At 39.9% G+C, this 19,846-nt stretch overlaps 1 protein-coding gene across 1 annotated transcript in view; it reads left to right on the forward strand.

The window, feature by feature from the left end:
• The first annotated feature begins 3,105 nt into the window (after positions 1-3,105).
• The window catches only part of LOC133452613 (semaphorin-6B-like), a 34,589-nt gene continuing 17,848 nt past the window's right edge, over positions 3,106-19,846 (forward strand). The window contains exons 1-3 of the mRNA XM_061732069.1: positions 3,106-3,699; positions 17,553-17,676; positions 18,505-18,616. Coding sequence (XP_061588053.1) covers positions 17,571-17,676; positions 18,505-18,616 — 218 coding nt within the window. The 5' untranslated portion in view covers positions 3,106-3,699; positions 17,553-17,570. The remainder of the gene's footprint in view (positions 3,700-17,552; positions 17,677-18,504; positions 18,617-19,846) is intronic.

Here is a 19,846-nt window from a genome sequence, read left to right on the forward strand (position 1 = left end):
ATGGTACCAACTTTGTTGGTGTAAGCCTTGAAATGATAGGTACAAATCAGGGAAGTGGGGTGGTGCAAGTGCCAATGCTGATTGATCATGACTGTATTGGCTGTCCACTCTTGGGTTCTAATGTCATTGCAGAGATCATTGCAGGTCACCGTGAGCAACCAAATGGGGGTGAATGTTGTCACAGTGGTGAAAGAGGCCTTTAATCTTGACAACGGTGCTGCAGACGTTTTTGTCTCACTACAGGGGAACTTGGACAGTTTTTTTTACACCTGTTGATTTAACAATGGGGAAAAAGGGCTCACTGTGCCAGCTAGTCAAATGTGTGAAATAAGATGCAGGGTCAGGGCTTGGCCTAGAGATGTAACCACGCTCTTTGAGCCAGCAATATACAACAAGTCCCGGAAGAGTTGGAGCTCTTTCCTGCCTTGGTAGATGTTCCAATGGGTCCTTTTAAAGTGGTCAAGATACCCATCCAAAACTATACAAAACACTTGTTCCTACCTCAGAGAATATTGCCAGGCCAGCTTTCTGAAATCACTAAAGTTGAACCAGTAACCCAACCTCAACATGATATCCAAAATCAGCACACCATATTAAATATGCATGTGAGCTACTGACACAAGCTACCTGTTTCCTGCTCTCCTTTCATTACCATTCAGGGGAGTGTTTGCTGCTGGCCCAGGCACCCCTAGACCTGAGGCCGGTAACATTGGCACCAGCAGTGGCGGCTGGCCAATAGAGGGCACTAGGGCAACCCCCCACCACTCCACACAAGAAAGAATAAAATAAGATACTTAAAACTATATGTATATATTTTTTTTAGATTAACAAGATAAATAGTATATAGTAAATAAAGATGTTTTATGTTCATCTATGTTGTCTGTAGTTACTGATTGGTCCCGTGTTTCCTCCCCGGGGCGCAAGAATCTTTGCCCATAGAATCTCGTTTCAAGTTGTACATGCGCAGTTGCCTCTCTTCAATACAAGAGATTGGAGTGGGAGACGGACAACGGAGGAGGAAGCAAAATGCAGAAAGATAAATTAAATTCAATGAAGTCACTTAAAACAGCCCCCTCTGAGAGGAGGATGTTTCAGGAGAAACCCGCCGTGAAACAGTTTGGACCTGATCAGCCGGACATCAATATCAATTGACCATTGATTCAGTCTTTGTCCAATAATCATGCAGCAGTTCACAGACAAAATAGAATATATCAGGTTAATTAATATGTGTGTTGTTTAATATTTCTGATATGGTGTTATTCCCTGTGATTCTTGAACTTAACATTTTCTCTTCTGGTCCTGTTCAGAGGTTCCCTCCCTACTTTCTCTGGAGAACAGTGTCAGTGTATTTCAGCTGTCAATGAAACACTGCACACTGGGCCCAGGTGACCTGCAGAGGGAAGCTACAGAGGTGAGATAAATGTGTGGTGTTGGTCTTTTACAGTGTTTTTAATCGTAGTCGTGTATTCTGCAGAAAATTTGGGAACACCTTAGAATAGGACATGTATAATATAATAGTCAACTTTTATAGAGGTGCTATGATAATTTGCATTTTCCCTTAAATTAAATGACCACATAATATATAAAATAATTTGTTTTTATATATCAGATCATATATATTGTAAAGCTGACTTATACCCATCTCTATATTCTATTCAATCAATGCATTCATGGTTCTCCTTCACCAAGCGTCTGATCAGTGCTGCACTTCTACAAGCAGACAGATTCCAGCAGGACAACAGCCAGTTGCCCGAAGCAGCACTGAACACCACCATGGAGCTTTAAGCTCTGCTGAACAAGAACAAGTTGAAAACTGAACTGGCCCTCATCTATAGCAATGATGAGTTCAAGAGCTGCAGTGCTGTGGGTCTGTACCAGCTCTTTATGCATCTTCAGGACACCTTCTCAGAGACTGTAGCTCTGCTTAAGATTGTCATCACAACTGCTGTGACTACAGCTGAATCTGAGAGGTGCCTCTCAACACTGAAGAGAATCAAGACCTTCCTCAGTAACACAATGGCACAGCATCATCTTAATGCATTGGCCACGCTCTCTATGGAGAAGAAACTTGTCAAAAACATTCCTGACTTTAACTATCGAGTCATTGAGAAAGGTGTTTTTCTCTCAAGAATAGAATATTGCAAAACACTCCATGTCATTATAATGGTGCTATTGTTAATTAATGAATTCAAATACACTGATGTGATACTTTAGTAAATTATTTGCTTGCTTTTTGGTATATGTCCATTTTGGAGTTTGGTATTATAAGTACGGACTTCTCAAGAACAGAAGTCTGTACTTGCATTCTTGAGGATGGAGAAACAGCCACAATTTTGACAGAAGATTGAAGATAATATTGATGTTTTTTTTTTGAAGACTTAATTTAAAGACTACAGATAGAGCTGAAAAACAAGTTTACCTTCCCTTGAGTTTGTGCGGCCAGTGGGGTTTGCAATTTTTTTTCTATCCTTACATTTGCCATGACCGTGCAGGCTAGCATGTTAGCCCAATTTGAATACAAAAAAAATTACTTTTTATTTTCATTACTTCTTATAGACTCAGATTCACAAGAAATATTATATTAGTAGAAATATATTTATTTGATTGTTCTCTGTGAGAATTCATGTTTTGTATTTATTTTATAGTTCTCATGGCATGATGGCATGTGATGTGTGGTGTGAAGTGCTAATAAATGTCACTATATAAAGAGCGTTTGAGGTGTCATGGAAGGACATTATTATTATTATTATTATTATTATTATTAATAATAACAATAATAATATAATATATATAACAATAATAATAATAATGATTATTCTTAATAATAATAATAATAATAATAATAATAATTGTATTATTATTGTTATTTCTCTCTTTTCTCATTTTTCTTTGTATGATCAAACACGTAATTCAATAAATGCTGGACAAAAAGTGTGTGGGCGTAAGTGTGTGCATGTGTGTGATAGTGAGAGAGACAGGGAGAGCGAGAGAGAGAGAGAGAGAGAGAGAGAGAGAGAGAGAGAGAGAGAGAGAGAGAGGATGAGGGAGGAGGGAGGAGGGAGGAGGGGAGCCCCACCATTCATCATTGATCCACTGCAGGACTGTGTTTCAGGGGGTGTGAATTATGGGCCCCTGTTGTCACTGTGCCTGCTCTGCGTCGGACATTTCACCTCGCCACTGTAAATTTAAAAAGGGGATTAGATATTGCTGACTAGTGATTTCAAAGCCACAGCTCGACCAAGCGCAGTAAACAGCCCGGTCCCCCCTGACGGAAGACTTCACACTATACCCGTAATTGCTGGATTTTTTTTATTTCATTTTTTTTTTTTTTTTTTTTTTTTGCAAGGCTCTGAACAAGGCTGTCTGAAAAGAAAAAAAACGTGTCAGGATCATAAATAAACTCTGTGGGTTATACACGTTTGGGGACCTTTTTACCAGAAAGAAGGAGCAGCAGAAGAAAAACACCTTTTTTTGTGGCTGATTGGGTCGCTTTGGACGCGCTTAGGAAACGGTGATGCTTCGGCGATGCGCCGTAGTCGCAGAGGGGAGAGACAGGTGAGGTGCGGCTGAACATCTCACAGAAGCCTCGGATACAGCCAGCTGCCCTTTTCTCCGCCGAGAGGAGGACGAGGATCGACCGGAGAGGGCGGGTCGGTTCCTGGCACCTGCTCCAGCCCGTATACCTGACCATCTGCTGCGGTGAGTGAGTGCGCCAAAGGCTGGACCGAGAGCTGGATGCGAGGGGTATCTGAGCAGGGCTGGGACCGTGATGGAGTGGATGTGCGCAATTTTATTAGTGCATTAGTGACGTTTTATGTTTGAATATATTTTCTTTCTTTTCAAGTTTTTGTTTTCTCATAAATATGGGATGTGGCAATGTCTGGACCTAAGTGGGTTTGAGCTGCTCTTTGTGTCTGCTTCAAGTTTGATCCTATAATTACGTATTACACGCATGCCTTTCTTGCACATCATTGTTCTTTCACGTGTTGCGTGGAATCTTCCGCTTATTTCTTAGGTTTCAGTCACGTCTCAGCAAGAGTTCATATCAATTCTTTGACTGGGTTGCAGAGACAAGTACGGATCCTGATAACGGTGTCTATTTGGATCCTAATCTAAACGATGCTCATTATCTTCAGGTGTTGTATTTTATTATTGTACTCCTGAGTGAGTGGATGCTTCAGGTTTTCTGTTAACAACAGATTATGTCACGTGATAATTTGGATGCCATTAAGATAATTAATCATGCTATTACTCAGTAACACCAGCGTAGCAGGATGGGCATCAATTGCCCAGACTGAAATAGAATAGACATTTTAAAAGAAAGATAGTAAATGCAAATATGCCTTTTGGTCAATATGGGATTCATACAGTTATAGTAATTGCCACACTTAACCTCTACTGGCTGAGTTAAAAGCTCTTACTGAGCTCTGAGGGATTTAGTAGTTATATTGTATGTAATTTAGCATTTACAACTTCATCTTTCATACTAACAGAGCAGTTCCACAAGAAGACCATAACAGCTCCACGCTGCTGCAGTTTATGAGTGTGCAACTGTTTGAGTTGAAAAGTAAAAAGAGATGGTGACACAAAATAAAATGAGGGGCGCAGGAGACGCAGAGACAGAAACACAGATGGACGGATTGGTGATACAAAGAATGAAGTATGGCAGACAGCAATCTGGCATGCAGGCTACACGGGGAAGATGTAGAGGGAAGAAAAATAAATAATGGTGCAGAAAGCACCGAGTTAACTAGCGCCGAGGGAGAGGGCCTGCAGACGGCAGTCTGAGCGGGTGTGAATGGTTTCCCTGTTGCCCACACAGACAGCCACACAGCAGCCGTGTGAGCAGGTGCTCACCCCGTCACACAGCAACCGCAGCGAACAACAGGTGCAGCCACAGTTTCCTTCAGCTTATCTTTGGAAGTCCATGGACATACAGCTACACCAAAACCGTTCTCATGCCCAAAGACCACAATGAGGGGAAACAAACTGAATTTCACTTAGGATGTCAGTTATAAATGTATTATTTCATCAATACAGTTGGAACCACTTTAAAACTAAGGCAGAGAAGAAGAGGAGTCATCCGAGAGATTCTCGGGGTGAGACAAATGCCCACAGGGGTGTTAAATAAGGGATATTGATCAAACAGGGTCCTATTTAATTACATACGCTAAGCTACAAACAGGATCTCTCAGACACAGGAAAAAAAGGGTTTGTGTTCAGGCTCCTTTCAAGAATGTTTCTATAAATGTGTAGCTTGATCATCTGAGCTGTTGTGTGCGTTTGAAATAGACAGATTCACTGTTGCTATTGCCAGGAGAATACGTCAGGCATTCAGCGACAAATTGTCTTTCTTCAACCCCGATACACAGAAAGGAACATTCAAACACTTGTGGTTCTCCCACTGTGGGCGTGTGAGCTGCCACCAACCAGTAGTTTTCTAATTGGGCTGGCGGTTTTCTTTATTGTCAACCCCGAAGCCATTTTACATGCAACACATTTGGCTTGTTGGGCAAATTTATGAAATGGCCTCATGTTTTTGTCTCTCACTTTGACATGAATTTACAGTAACTTTAATTGTTTTCATAAAATCCAGCACAAGCTGCTTTGTCTACAAATGAAAAAATGCTTTTCACATTATTTAATGTGGTAGAACTCTAAGCTATATTGATATCTTAAAATATGAACTCCAACCCGTCGTAACAGTAAGCATCGCTTTCTGTGTCGTGAATAAAATTCACTCACTAATTTGATCATAAAACAAAAATGTCATCCAAGGATTTTGAGAAATATTAATTTTCCATGATGATATCACATCACAAGACCACAGACCTACTGTAGAAGATGACTAAATCATAAGGATTTAGGAGGGTAGGCATCTGTAGACGTCACCTATTCCTGGAGGGCTCCTTGCAGCAGACCTCGGGGAGTCATTTTGCAGGATAAGGGGGGCCCGAGGGTCATAAGTTACCCAGTCATGCTTTCTTAACTTGTCAGAACTTAGGTCCTGTCCTGAGATAATATATAAACTCTTGCTGTGTTGTTGTGAGAGGCTTTCAGGAGCCCAGCTGACTGTTTCCAAGCCCCTCCAAATATTTAAAAGGAAGGAAACAAGGTAAAAAATGTGATGTTCATGTGACAAAGGTGGCTGCTACCTCAGGCACATGTATGCAGTTTCCACGTCACGCAGTTATTTCCAATGTAGAAATCCCTAAAATGCCTTCTAATTGCCATAGTGTTACGCCCAGATGGCCAGTTTCTGTACATGCAATGTGCCACCTTGTGCGTTCATTTTCAGTTTTACCTTAAAAACACCTCTGGAACCCTCCCCACTCCCGCGAGGGTCAGGCAGATGATTGCATTCGCTCCGTGAGGGCGTCGATGTTCAATGTGGTTAAATGCATATTTCATGTGACTGCTGCATTTGTGTGGGTGTGTGCGACACTGCATGAAAGGATCATAAAAGTTATCCTCCCAAACGAGGCCATCTCTTTGCATGTTGCTGATCATCCTATTTAGCAGCCTGGCGATGGGCTTGCAAATGATCTCCCATTTGTCTCAATGCGAGATAGAGACAGGCTCATCTCTTGCAGTTCGTGTTATCTAATTTACATCGGGAAAATTGCAAAGTGAGAAAATGACCATTCACTTAATGTTTTTACTGACGCAGTCACACACATCGGCATTAACACACAAACAAGATAAGCAAATAACCATGTAGCCTTTCCTCAAATGCCCCTGCTAAGGCGCTTCACTTTGCTTCTCTGCACAAATTGAAAGGGGGCATATATACTTCTTGAGGGCTTAAGCCATCTTCTCTAATTTTGCTGGTTTTGTTGTGCAGCGACTTCAGTGAGCACCAGTGCCAAAAGCAGGTTTTAGTAATGTCAGCTTAGCCAGGGGGATTTGGAAGACTTTTCTATTGGGAGATAAAGGCACCCGAGTCCTTTGTCTTCTCTTCCAGCTTCTCCCGATGATTTTACAGCCTGATGACGGTTTGCAGTGGATAATCTGCCTTTCACCTTCCTCTCCTCTCCTAGCACCCTTCCCTCGTTCACAACAAACAACTTTTCTCTTTTAATTATGGCTTTTCATCTGGGGCCCAGTCACAAGTGAAAGGAGAGGAGCAAAGCATAGCAGAAACACAATTATACCTGTGAGGAGGATAGAAGGCTCTCATGGGAGGTGTTTTGTCTGTGTGTAGAATCCAGGAGTGTAGGTGTGTGGGTGTGTGTGTGTGTGTATGTGCCAACATGTGTCCATCATGTCCATATGCACGCATGTCAATCTGCAAGCAGGTTCTCTGGCATTTTGATGGCTGTTGTGTGTGGACCACCTATTGTGAGCTATGATCCTCTTAGTGGGTTCCTGCCAAAAGAGCTATATTTACCCACACTGGTGATCACGGCACACAAAGAACAACATGACATGAGGATGGAGGATGAGCTAGCTTTCATGCTCTCTCTACTAGCAAAAGAGAAGCCACTAACAGGGTGGGAGATATATGGTAATGGTTGCCACGTAGAGACAGAAGCACAGCCTATTTAGCATATTGAAGTGGAAAAATGAACGGCAAATAAATGATGGGTTATAGTCAGGGAAACATAACTAGTTCTTTTTTTTTTTTGTTATGAATATGAGCTGAAGATTCTCCAAGTGGGACATTAGTCACTGGCTACCTTGTGCAATATGAAGTGCTCTACTGACGCTGGGTGACAAAAAAAATGGAGAGTTATGACTCATAAAAGCTGGTCAGATTCATAGATGTCACTGTTGTGTAATTAGAGTGCATCTTCACTGTCATCATAAACACTGGGGTGCTCGTGTGTTTGGATTTGTGCTCATAGTGAGCGTCTGAGTGTGCACTGCATACTCATGTGCTCGCCTACAGCTCAGAGCTGTGCAGTGAATGTATATGTGCTTACTGCAGTCAAACTCTGGTTAGTAACGTTTGCCCTTGCTGCAGCTCTGCACGGCGCCGTAGACATTCGTGTGCACGCGCGCGCGTGTGCCTGTGTGACGTCTGAGTTGTGCATTTCTGTGCATTGCTGTCTCAGTGCACCACCAGGGGTGCATACATTACCTGCTCTGTGTGGTCCAATTTTCTAGTGTTTGGTCGATACGTTTCTGAGATGTTTTTGTGTACAGATTCATTGTCTGTGAGCTGAAAACTCCCCATGTCCAAGGAATACTTTGTCTATCACAACCAGCTTTATGCATTTAAGACCAGACTGGGAAATGAGTCTGAGGAGAGCTAGAGCTCTCTTTGGCGAGACTCCAGCTCTGTCCATCCTTTTTTAATTACCTATGGCACTTACCCAGGGGAATGTCTCTCTTCTTCTTTGTCTCCATATCTTCTTTCCTTTCCTTCATCTTTCTTCTCTCTTATTACTATCTCCTCTTTTCATATCTATTTCACCATTCCTTTAATCTCACCAATTTTTTTTTCAGTAATTTCCCTTTTTCTTGCACAATCCTGCAGCACACGGCGGTGTTGAAGATGCATGCTGAGGTAACCTTAGCGTTAGCACATGAATTACCCTTTAGATTGAAAAGATTTTTAGCACATTTAACTGCAGAAGACATTTCTTTAACTCTGATTACACCAGTTCAGAGGAGGCAGCATCTTGAGGAAATATCACTTCCAACACGATAAGATAAAGACCTGACAAAGTAATTCCCCTGCTGCTTGTACATGAGCGCATACAAACAGGCTTCATAAGAATCCATGTATCAGGATATCTTCACTTTAACCTAATTGAGACCATGCGATTCTTGTGCAGATTGTTCAAACTCTTACCTCCAATACTCAGGTGTTTCTGCTCCTCTTTTTTGACGATATCACCATGGTAAGAGTTTCACTGAGCTCAGCATTTTAACCCGTACATTTTTGATTGAATATTTATTAATGAAACCACATCTTTAGAGTATTTTGACAATAAATAGTTCGCATGTCTGAGGGAGTAATTGCATGGTTTACATACAAATCACACAGTAATTATATTCAGTTCAGTTCAATATAATATTGTGTAGTTACACAAAAAAAGTTTTATTCCACAGTATCAGTGTCTTACTTTTTGAGACACAAAGTGTCTGCAGGGACTTAACGGACATTGGGTCTTGCAAGAACCCACTCTGCCCTTTTACTGGCCTGCGTCCACAGCCGTCTTCTGTTGTTGGCGAAGTGCTGTGATTCCCTAGGAATACTGCGGTTGGTACAGTTAACTGCCTTGTCATCTCTGCTTAGGAGCTCGACTCTGCCAAACAAACAGGGATGAGCTCCTGTTTCAGTCCCTCTAATTGTGCATCCACTTCTGTGATGACGTTGCAGAGAAATCCCTCTATAAAGGGATTGATTAAGTTGTTAACATGAGCCAATATAGCCTGCAAGCACTTAGCTTAGTAAAATGGCAAGCTCAGCTCTCTCAAATGTTGAAACTTATCTAGGAGCTAACGGCACCCTATAGTTTACTCTTCCTTACGATCAACAATTATTCACTGTTTTACAGGAGTTTTACTGTTGGTATCAGCCAATTCCCCCAGTGTTTTACTGCTCTCACAAGAAACAGAACAACACCTAAAACCATGTTTTTTAAAGACCTAAATCATGACTACTGCAACAATTAATTTCCCTTTGGGGATAAATAAATTATTTTTGAATTTGATTTGAATGTTAATCCGTAAATGTTTGTTTTTACTCATAGTTTACTTACAGATTGTCATTTTTGGTCTTTACAGGGAAAAGTACTATATTTAACAGGTATCTTTGGGTGTTTTAACCCATCTTATGTCTTCTTTTTATAACAAATGTGTTTCTACGAAATCTGAAAAATAAAATAAAATAAAAAGTGCATGATGGACATCATTATTAACCTGCTAATATAGTTACGTTTTACAACCTTAAAGCAACATCTATTAATTAATCCTCATTCATGCCCTGGTGTTGTTGAAGGACGAGCTGTGATGGATTAAAAAATGTTTGTCTTTTCCCAGCAGATTATCTGGAATCAGAAATGCGCCACAGCCAAATAAGCATTCTGTACATGACTTTCATTTTCAGTGGATTTCCGTTAATGAAAGAGCTCGTGCAGGGTGGAGTTGTGAAGTGTGAAGGTGACCCACTTCTCCCAGTTTAGCCCGTGTCTGTGTTTTCACCCTCAGGCCCTCTTGCTTTATTCCAGTCTTTAACCTGCATACTGTCCCCAAGGAGCAAATGAGAACAGAGTGTAAAGGACTCTACTGCAGCCAAACTATTCCACATTGAGTATGTTCACATACACAGCAGCAGTGCCATATTAACCCAATTAAAACCTTCATGATCTTTACGATCCTGTTAATCCACGTATGGTTATATTCAGAGTGAGCTAATGTGAAGTGTGTCAGTCATACTTATTAAATAAATAGGAACATGCCTTATTACATCCAACAAGAGCTTTTACGGCATCTTCCAACACATACTGCTGCTCTACCAGATAAGGATGGCTGGAAATAAAAAGAGGACACACTTTTGGGTTGAGGGAGAAGCCAATTAACACCCTGTGTTTTGACAGATAAAGATTTAATTAATGGGCAGTAACTTTGTGACGGCACAAGGGGATATAATGTTGGCATGAGCCCTTAAATGAGCTGCGCTCTGCTGCTTGTAAACTGGAATATGAATGGAATATCCAGTAGGAAAAGAATGTAAAGACCATAAAAATGGAATATCGTGAGAATCAGATCAATGGCACGGATAACAGTGTAAGTGGTTGTTAGTTCTTAAAATGGCAATTTAACCAACGGAAAAGAGTCAGATTTGTGGCTCATCTTAAAAAACAACCGCTATGAAGCGACCTCAGTCACACTGATGTAGCTGAAAGTTTAGCATTTTTGGTGGAAACCTTGGAAAATAACCTTGGCAGTGAGGATGTTTAGCAAGTGGGAGTGTAATAACTGGATTGTTGGGTTTCAGTGTGTGGATAATGTGGAGACAAAATGCTTGCAGCTCCCCCATCCCCCTCCTTTGCAGAGCGAGTGGGGACCCCCATCTCCATATCCTATCCATACAGATATCTCTATACTAATATGTGCTCAGACAAATTTACATATATTTGGGTTGAAGCTTAAGTGAACGCATCGGAGTGTGTATGTGTGTTTGCAAGATCACACGCATGTCCCTAGTAAGAGTTAGAGGGCGGACCCACCCTGCTCGCGCTTACATGTACTGCAACGGAGCATCTCTGCCTGGTTTTGCTATTGGTTGCTACGGTAACAAAGGCACAGAGTGGAGTGGCTGCAGCAGCCAAACAGAAACATTTATCCTGTGGACATAATCACAACAACAGATTCAACACAGCATATCAGAAAATACATTTCAAGTGTAAAGATGAGCACAATGTCAACAACATAGTTTACGGTTTTACGCGTCACATGTCTGTCATGCACACACACAACACACACACACACACACATTAACATAATAATTTGTGCATGGTCTGTAGCTGGGTCAAGGCTCTTGACAGCAGTATTTGCATTGGGTTAGGGTTAGTTAGATGTGTGTCTGCAGAACTGCTACATTTCCCTGTATTTACATCTCAACATTTCTCCATGGTCAGTAAGTGGTCCTCATTGTGAATATGGATGGTGCTCTTTATTCTGTCTGTGATTAGCTGGATGAAAGCCTATTGATCCCGCCCAGGAGCTTTAATAGCCTCGTGCAAATATGAGCACGTTCAATATACACTTAAGGCTGTTGATGTATTTCAGAATGGTCTGATAGGTAAATATAGAGTAGATAATCTTTAAAATGAACAGAAACACAAGTTTTGCGTTGCTTGTCGCCATACTGTACAGGGGGTTGTATATACATTCCTGGCACGGCGCTCACACACTCTCATTCCTGCCAGATCAGCTGCAGCTGCTGATCAAGAGCACAGAGGAGAAAACACAGAAAATTAAAGGAAGCTCAATTACAGCTGATAAGTACAATGAGCAGATGATATGAGGTAAAAGACAGTGTGTATGCCGCTTTAGATGACTCACTGATTGGCTAAATATGTGGGTGTTTGCAGGTGATTTGCCAATTGGTTGCTTGATGAGGTTAGATTTTGCTGTGTGACTGTGATCATCATTATATTGATCTCATTGTAACAGTGTCAGTGTCACCATTACATCTATCACACTGACTTATCTATCTATCTATCTATCTATCTATCTATCTATCTATCTATCTATCTATCTATCTATCTATCTATCTATCTATCTATCTATCTATCTATCTATCTATCTATCTATCTATCTATCTATCTATCTATCTATCTATCTATCTATCTATCTATCTATCTATCTATCTATCTATCTATCTATCTATCTATCTATCTATCTATCTATCCATCCATCCATCTATCTATCTATCTATCTATCTATCTATCTATCTATCTATCTATCTATCTATCTATCTATCTATCTATCGTCAGAGTTACAAGATGCTCATGCAACACGAGAAAAGACTGGGTAATAGTGTCTTCATTGGAGTGAGTATTGATTAAGGTTATTGATCTGTAAGTTAAACCATTACATCTGGGCCAAGGCCTACATATTGAAACTCTATGTCTGGTTCATACCCCAACACATGCATCAGTTTTAAGACTTTGGGCCTTGGAAAGAGGTTTGTAGGAGTGCTTTGACATTTGACCACCATGGGCTGCAGTTTTCCCAAAAAGACAGGAGAGATAAAAGATGAAAGACAGAGGTGGTGTTACAGTAATGTCATAGAAAAGAAGAAGAACAGACTTACAAACTGCCACAGACTTCAAGTTCATTACTGTAATATATATATATATATACCTGAGCTTATTCTGTCACCATACATACATACATATATATATATATATATATATATATATATATATATATATATATATATATATATATATATATATATATATATATATATATATATATATATATATATATATATATATATATGTATGTATGTATATATATATATATATATATATATATATATATATATGTATGTATATATATATATATATATATATATATATATATATATATATATATATGTATGTATATATATATATATATATATATATATATATATATATATATATATATATATATATATATATATATATATATATATATATATATGCAACATTTCATGGATGAGCTCCTTTTTACTTCTACTACTGTTCAAACATCTATAACATTGCACACACAAAAAGGTGTAATGAATGACAACTATTAGCTGGAAATGAGTTCCAAAGATCGGGTTTTCTAATTTGTTAGTCAGCATATGGATATAAATACAGTAAGGGTTGAATAAATATGACATTTAAAAAAAATTACACATTACTCCATATATTGGAAGAATAACTTGCTGGAGTATATATTTTCTGTTCTTTTATACAAACTGCATCACATAGTGTCAAAGCTTGTCCATGTTATAGCCAATCTCACCGGAACATATATGTTTCATTCTTGTCAAATCCCCTCTTCAAATCTCCACATGACAGTTTCATTTGAAGTCTCAAATGTGGATTCTTCTCATGAAACAGACATAATGAAATGAGACTGACCCAAAATCTGACTTAATCAGTTCTAGTCCAGGAAATCCCAATGGAGAGCCAGATGAAACAAATCCCCCCCGCCCTCCCCTCAAGGCTCCTCCAATGCTTCTGAGGAGAAGAAGGCTTAAACCTGCTATCTCCGGACTACAATTTTATTTGGAGTGGCCCCTGAGTGTGGTCTCCAGCCGGAATCTCCTCCCTGGTGTCTTCAAACAGCTTGTCACTCAATCTCATGTGAAGTCTGAGGTGTTGGCAACACAGGTGACTGTGCTTACATACACAAGAGTATGTGAGTTATATCTGAGTGCATCTGGGTGCTTCAAATAGCTGTCATCACCTTGGCAACAAACACATCTACCAGGTGCTCAATCACTGAAAATAGTCAGAGGGCTTCTTTTTTTTTTTTTTTCTGGGAACAGACAAGATGAGAGTGAAATACAGACGGTTCGTGATGCAGACTGAAAGATGGAGAATTAAAGGAAATAGCTGGGAGGGGGCAATGGAGCATGGCTTTCAGGCTGATTTGATGGCAGCTGCACTGATATTGGGCACATCTTTTCTAACTTTCCTTTTCATTTCTGTTCCATCAAACTTCACGTTTTCTAAAATTTCGGAATTTTTCTCTGCAGCTACAGATAAAACGCCCTTGTTCTCTGCCCTCAACTTTTCTTTCTCCTCTTTCTTCATCCCCTCTTTGCTTTCAAAGTGTTTTCACATCAAACACGTTTCTCACTGCTGCACAAGCCGTATAGCTGATCCTCGAATGATTTGAGTATTTACAGAAAAGCTTCTACATTCAAAAGTCTCTGATGGTGTGACTGTCAGGATGTGGCAGTAATTTGTGCCGCAATATTATCACATTTGTGTGGTTTTGTTGGTTCTTAGCATTCCGATATTTAAAAGTGAGATTATTGTACCCCACATGTACGTTTTTAGCCATCCTTTGGCAGTTTTAAAAAATAACTGCATCTTTTGGTCCATTATGGTTCAGATCAAAATATGGCATTATAAGATTAATTGTCATTCATGATCCTCAGAGGATGTGCCCCTTCAGTGTGATTCCATTGTAACAGAAAAGGTTCACAAATTTTAACAAATTATGAATGTTTGTCAATACTTACATATTTTATTCAGAACCCTTGACAGAGATTGAGACTTTTTTCCTTAACTGGTTAAAGTTTGAAGTGGTTTTACATAATCTTGGTCCTCAGGAACCACCCACTTGGATCTTTTATAATTTTTCCTTGCTTCAGCCGACCTGATATGAATGAATGCAGCAACATGTCGTCAATATCCCCAGAAGCCTGTTGATATCCCGATCATTTAAAACAGGTCTGTTGAACCAAGAATATAGCTAAAGCGGGTAGTACAGCAGGTTCTGAGGTCCAGGTCTAGGGAACAGGTGTGAAAATGAAACTACTAAACTACTGATGAAGGAGGGGGCTGGGGAGGTGTGGAGATACGAACTGAAATAGTAAAATGACGGAGTGATGTGGAGAGCACGGAGCAGGCCAAGATGAATGAAAGCTGCACACAAAATAAAGTGTGTCAGTTTGGTGGGACAGACAGAAACCATGGATGAAAGGAGTTTGTGAACATTACTGCCTTTTTAAACTAATGCAGCATACCTAGGGTTGCCACCTTTCAGAAATAGAAATAAGGGACGCCCCGATTTCATCAGCGCAAGCGCCAAAAAAAGGGACATCCACAAAACTTCTAAAATGCATAGAAATGTATTTATTTTATATGAAAAAACAAAACGCTTTGATTAAAGTTTAAAGTGCTTTAATAGCATTGAACTTGCATGACTGTACAGACAGCCAACCATACTAGCAACTGAAATAGTCTCCTATGCTACGTACAGTATGTCCACATCAGCCAAGATGTAGAATGTAGCTACAGGTGAAGAATATGGTGTAAAAGTTAATTTATTTCAATAATTCAACTTATAAGGTGAAACTAATACATGTATATTACATTGTCTCATTACAGGCAAAGCAAGATATGTTAAGCCTTTATTTGTTATAATTTTGATGAATGAATTGTTTATTGATTTCATAATATAGTCTAATTTTTTGAGATTTTTTATTTGGGGTTTCTTGAACTGTGAGCCATAATCACCAAAATTATAACAAATAAAGGCTTGAAATATCTCACTTTGAATGTAGTGGGAAATAATATATTTGTTTCACCTTAAGTTGAATTTACTTACGAATGAAGTTTTGCAATATATTCAAATTTTCCGATCTTCACCTGTATATTTATTATGATATAAATAAATAAGACATAATATGTTTCTGTATTGGTTCAATATGGAACGCAACTTTTAATTCCCAATTTCGGAACAATTCCGTATTTCAAGGGACGGGTGGCAACCCTAAGCGTACCTGAGTTATGTTGTCTTTACTTTATATAATTTCATACTCATCCATCCACCCCTATTTTCTTGTTGTCCTTATTCTGGATGTGGAAATCAGAGGTCAAGGGTCATAGCGCTCTCAAACCAGATGCTCAGCATCCAATCTAAGCTCTCCCATCGCACAGGGCCACGTTGTATTACACAAATGGTCCAGCAGGTGTTCCTTGTGCTTTCTGTGTGTTTGTTGCCCCTGCTTGTTAAATGGTCAGTGCCCTTGCCTAAACTCCAGTCTGATCTGGGTGCTAGAATTAACCTGGTGTTAATGGGACTTCCTATGTGCTGAGCCTTTTGGGCTGCCCTTTGACTTTGTTGGCTTTGTTTGGACTGATTACCTGTGACCCAATGGCCTTCTTTAATGAAACACCAAACTTGGATTTTAATCCACCTGCATGTTAAATCCTCTGTTGCCGAGTAGATCTTGTTACAATACAAAGCTCCATTATGTCAGCAGTTTAGAGTCCAGGTCAAGCTGCAAATCTTTGTCAAGTAACACATGTCAGCATGATGATGTGCAAAACAAGGCCAGCAACAAAGTAAATGTTTCCCCCCTGTAGTTCAACTTGTAAGCATCCTAACATTAGCAGCGGGCTCACTATGGCCACTTTGTGGCTCTTTAGACTAAGTGTAAAAAATGTAGCTAAATGGCATAATTACCTCGTTCCATGCAGGAGTTACAATATTACAATGTTTGGGGTTGAACAGCTGTAATCTACAAGCTCCAGTGTGTCATTCAGCAATGATTGCAAACCCCAACAGCGGACACATTTGGGCCTAATATGGGCAAGTTCTGGCAGTAATTGGGTCGGTTATAACACTGGCAGGTGCTATGTGGGCCAAACGTGGCTCAAATGACAATGCAAATGACATTCCCGCCATGTCTGGGTGATCTGAGAGTTCAGGCTGCTCCATTCAGCCTGAGAAAATGTCATCATTCAAGGTTAAATGCTGGCCATATAATAATCTACTTTTTGAGGACCTAGACAAATAATTCTGACCACAAAATTGACTTAAAAACGGTTGAACTATTAACATTCTGTGTACACCATTCGTTTCAAGTTTTCATTAGTTTTCTTTTACATTTAATTTGTTTTGAAGCAAATCTCTGGCTGCTTTACAAAGCTTTTGATGTCTAGCCAACTTCTCACTACCTTTTAAAAAAGAAAATCACCTGTTATTTAGGCTTCTATATTATAGACACACAATTAGAGAGGCACAACACCTGAGGTGACTGTAAGCCGACTGTGTCTCTCTTCTGTGGCTGTGAGAATCCACCTTTATTCAGACTGACAATAGAGCAACATTTTCTACAATACAGCTCAGAAGCAAACAATAGAAACACATTAGCGCCCTGCGGCATCCAGGTTTGTCGCGACAGTCACTGCTGCACAACTGACCCCATCCTCGCTCTCATACAAGCACATGCACAGTGACGAGTGTAGACCTGTTGGTCAATGCCGCTGCTCCAAGAAATCTGTCAAGATGTCAATACACGCACATATAAGAACGTGTACTGCACAGGGCACAATGAAACATTTCTCTCCCTTTTCTCTCTTTGTTAACAGTGCACGTGTGCTGCTACCATGGCAACTGTGGCTCCTCCCCTCACATTTCTTCTCCTGCTGCTTCAACTGGCTGATGGCTCATTCCCAGAGGAGCCCAGTCCACTCAGCTACGTCCCCATAGAGGGTATGTGTCCTTCCCCTCCGTACGTGGGTGTGTGTTTGACTGCACAAGTTTAAATGCAGCTTTGATGAATGGCTCCACACTGGATGTGGAAATCAGAGGTCAAGGGTCATAGCGCTCGCAAGGAGCTGCTTTTGAGCAACTCAGGATCCATATAGATGAAGAAACCCCATCTCTCTATGGCAGCATAGTAAATTAATATAATTCATATGAATATGGGAGACAAAGGACGTTATAAAGGAAGAAAGAATTCAAGTGAGAATGAGGAAAGGTCCTCAAGTAGATTTTGAAACCTTTATAAGGAAGGAAAATGATGAGATAGTTGGACCCAGTTGACAGGAGAGAGGGCTGAGTGGTGGAAAACAGTATAGGAGGAGATATGTCGTGCTAGATCTCTCATTCCCCACTGAGACATTTTCCCAATCTGTTTCCTGGAGACGAAAGCTCCCTGTGGAGACCTGTGCTTCAAAACTTTCTCATTGTCTGGGAGGGGAACCTTCTACACCCTCTGCTCCATCTGTCATCTCTGATTTATTTGTAAGGAGCCAGAAAAAAACGAATTATTTCATCATGAAAAAATAAGTTTGATTACACAGTTTTTTCTTATTATGTTGCTGCATCCATGAATAAAATGTTTCAGCGTGTTATAACTCCATTTGTCTCCACAATTCAAGAATGACTAAAGACACTTTTAAAGTGAGGGTTAGAGAAGCCATTTTACAGCCCACCTGAGGGTAAATATAGATGACCTCGGTTGTTAGAGTCCTTGAGCAAGGCACCTGGCTTTTATTTCTCCTTCTCTCATCCTGCCTGTCTTTGCGATCATGGTAGTGGTGAGGAGGTATCCAGTGTTCTTGGGGAGAGCTCATCGTTCAGCTCAGAGACAGGAGCTGCACATCCAGACAGTCCTCCAAGTCAACCGCACACTCTACATAGGAGCCAGGTAACCAACAGCAACCGCCTCCTACAGTGCGTTTGTGACATTTTTGCATGAATATGTGTTTACTTTCATTGGCTGTTACAGCTCCCATCTGCTGTCTGTCTACAGAGGACATTTTGAGTTCGTTGGAGATGATTTATTCAGTCTTGTTTTTAAATGTCAACTGAAGGCTTTTTGTTCACATTAATCTTTTACAGAGAACATAAGAATTTCCTCACTGGCAAATAGAGGCCCACAGGCCCAATTTGAGCCATTAGTAAAACTAATTCTCCACGCATCTCACAAAAACGTTTATTTATATACTTTACAAGTTAACTTTTACAGGATTTATGTGTGTGTTTGTGTGTGCGTACTGTTGGAAACGGTGCAACATTGCTTCAAGAAACTGGCATGTTGGCCATATGGAAATCAGGAAAGTATTGGAGACTCATGGGTATCAATCATTTCCCAGCAGGAAATGTGTCTGGAGATGTTCTCACAGCTGGAAATATTACATGTGGAGTCTGGATAAAGCACAGAAGGGGCAGGACCTCATGCAAAATTAACATTATGTTTACAGCACCGACTGTTTTTGTGTGAATATCATTACTTAATGTATTTGAGCGAATCCCAAAAATATCCTAATGTAACATACTGTACATACTCCCAGAAAAGAACATAAAGTGGCAACACACACTCCCTCTATGAAACTAAAATGCTCTGGATTGTTTGCAGCTGTAGTCAAGCGCTTGCATATCTGATTTATTTTTTGATTTATTTATTTTTTAGATTTCTTACTGTTAAGTAGGTCAGGTAAAGTCTGCGATCAGTCATGAGCAAATGTTGCCAACACCATAGCTGGAAAATATCAGGGCTGTATGTGTGAAATCATCTAGTGGGACATTTTTAGTTCATTTAAGAAGATGATGACAATAAAAAAAAATGAGAAAAGAAATCAAAGAAGGAGTAATACTTTCATTCTAGCTTAAATCAAGCAAGCCTTGGTCTCAAGTAGTGCTGATTACATTAACTCTGTGACCACTCAATAGTAGTGTTTAGAGCTGGGTATCGATTCAAATGTCAAGAATCGATTTGATTCCGATTCTTAAGATGCAGAATCGATTATCACCATTTGATTCGATCCGATCCGATTCGATATTGATTTGGGTTAGTGTTGCCTGGATTATTTGACTGTAAAATAACTATTGAAATAATAATTTCACAATAATTATTTTGAAATAACTAAGAAATAAA

Source organism: Cololabis saira, chromosome 10 (genome assembly GCF_033807715.1).
Source record: "Cololabis saira isolate AMF1-May2022 chromosome 10, fColSai1.1, whole genome shotgun sequence".
Lineage (NCBI taxonomy): Eukaryota > Metazoa > Chordata > Actinopteri > Beloniformes > Belonidae > Cololabis > Cololabis saira.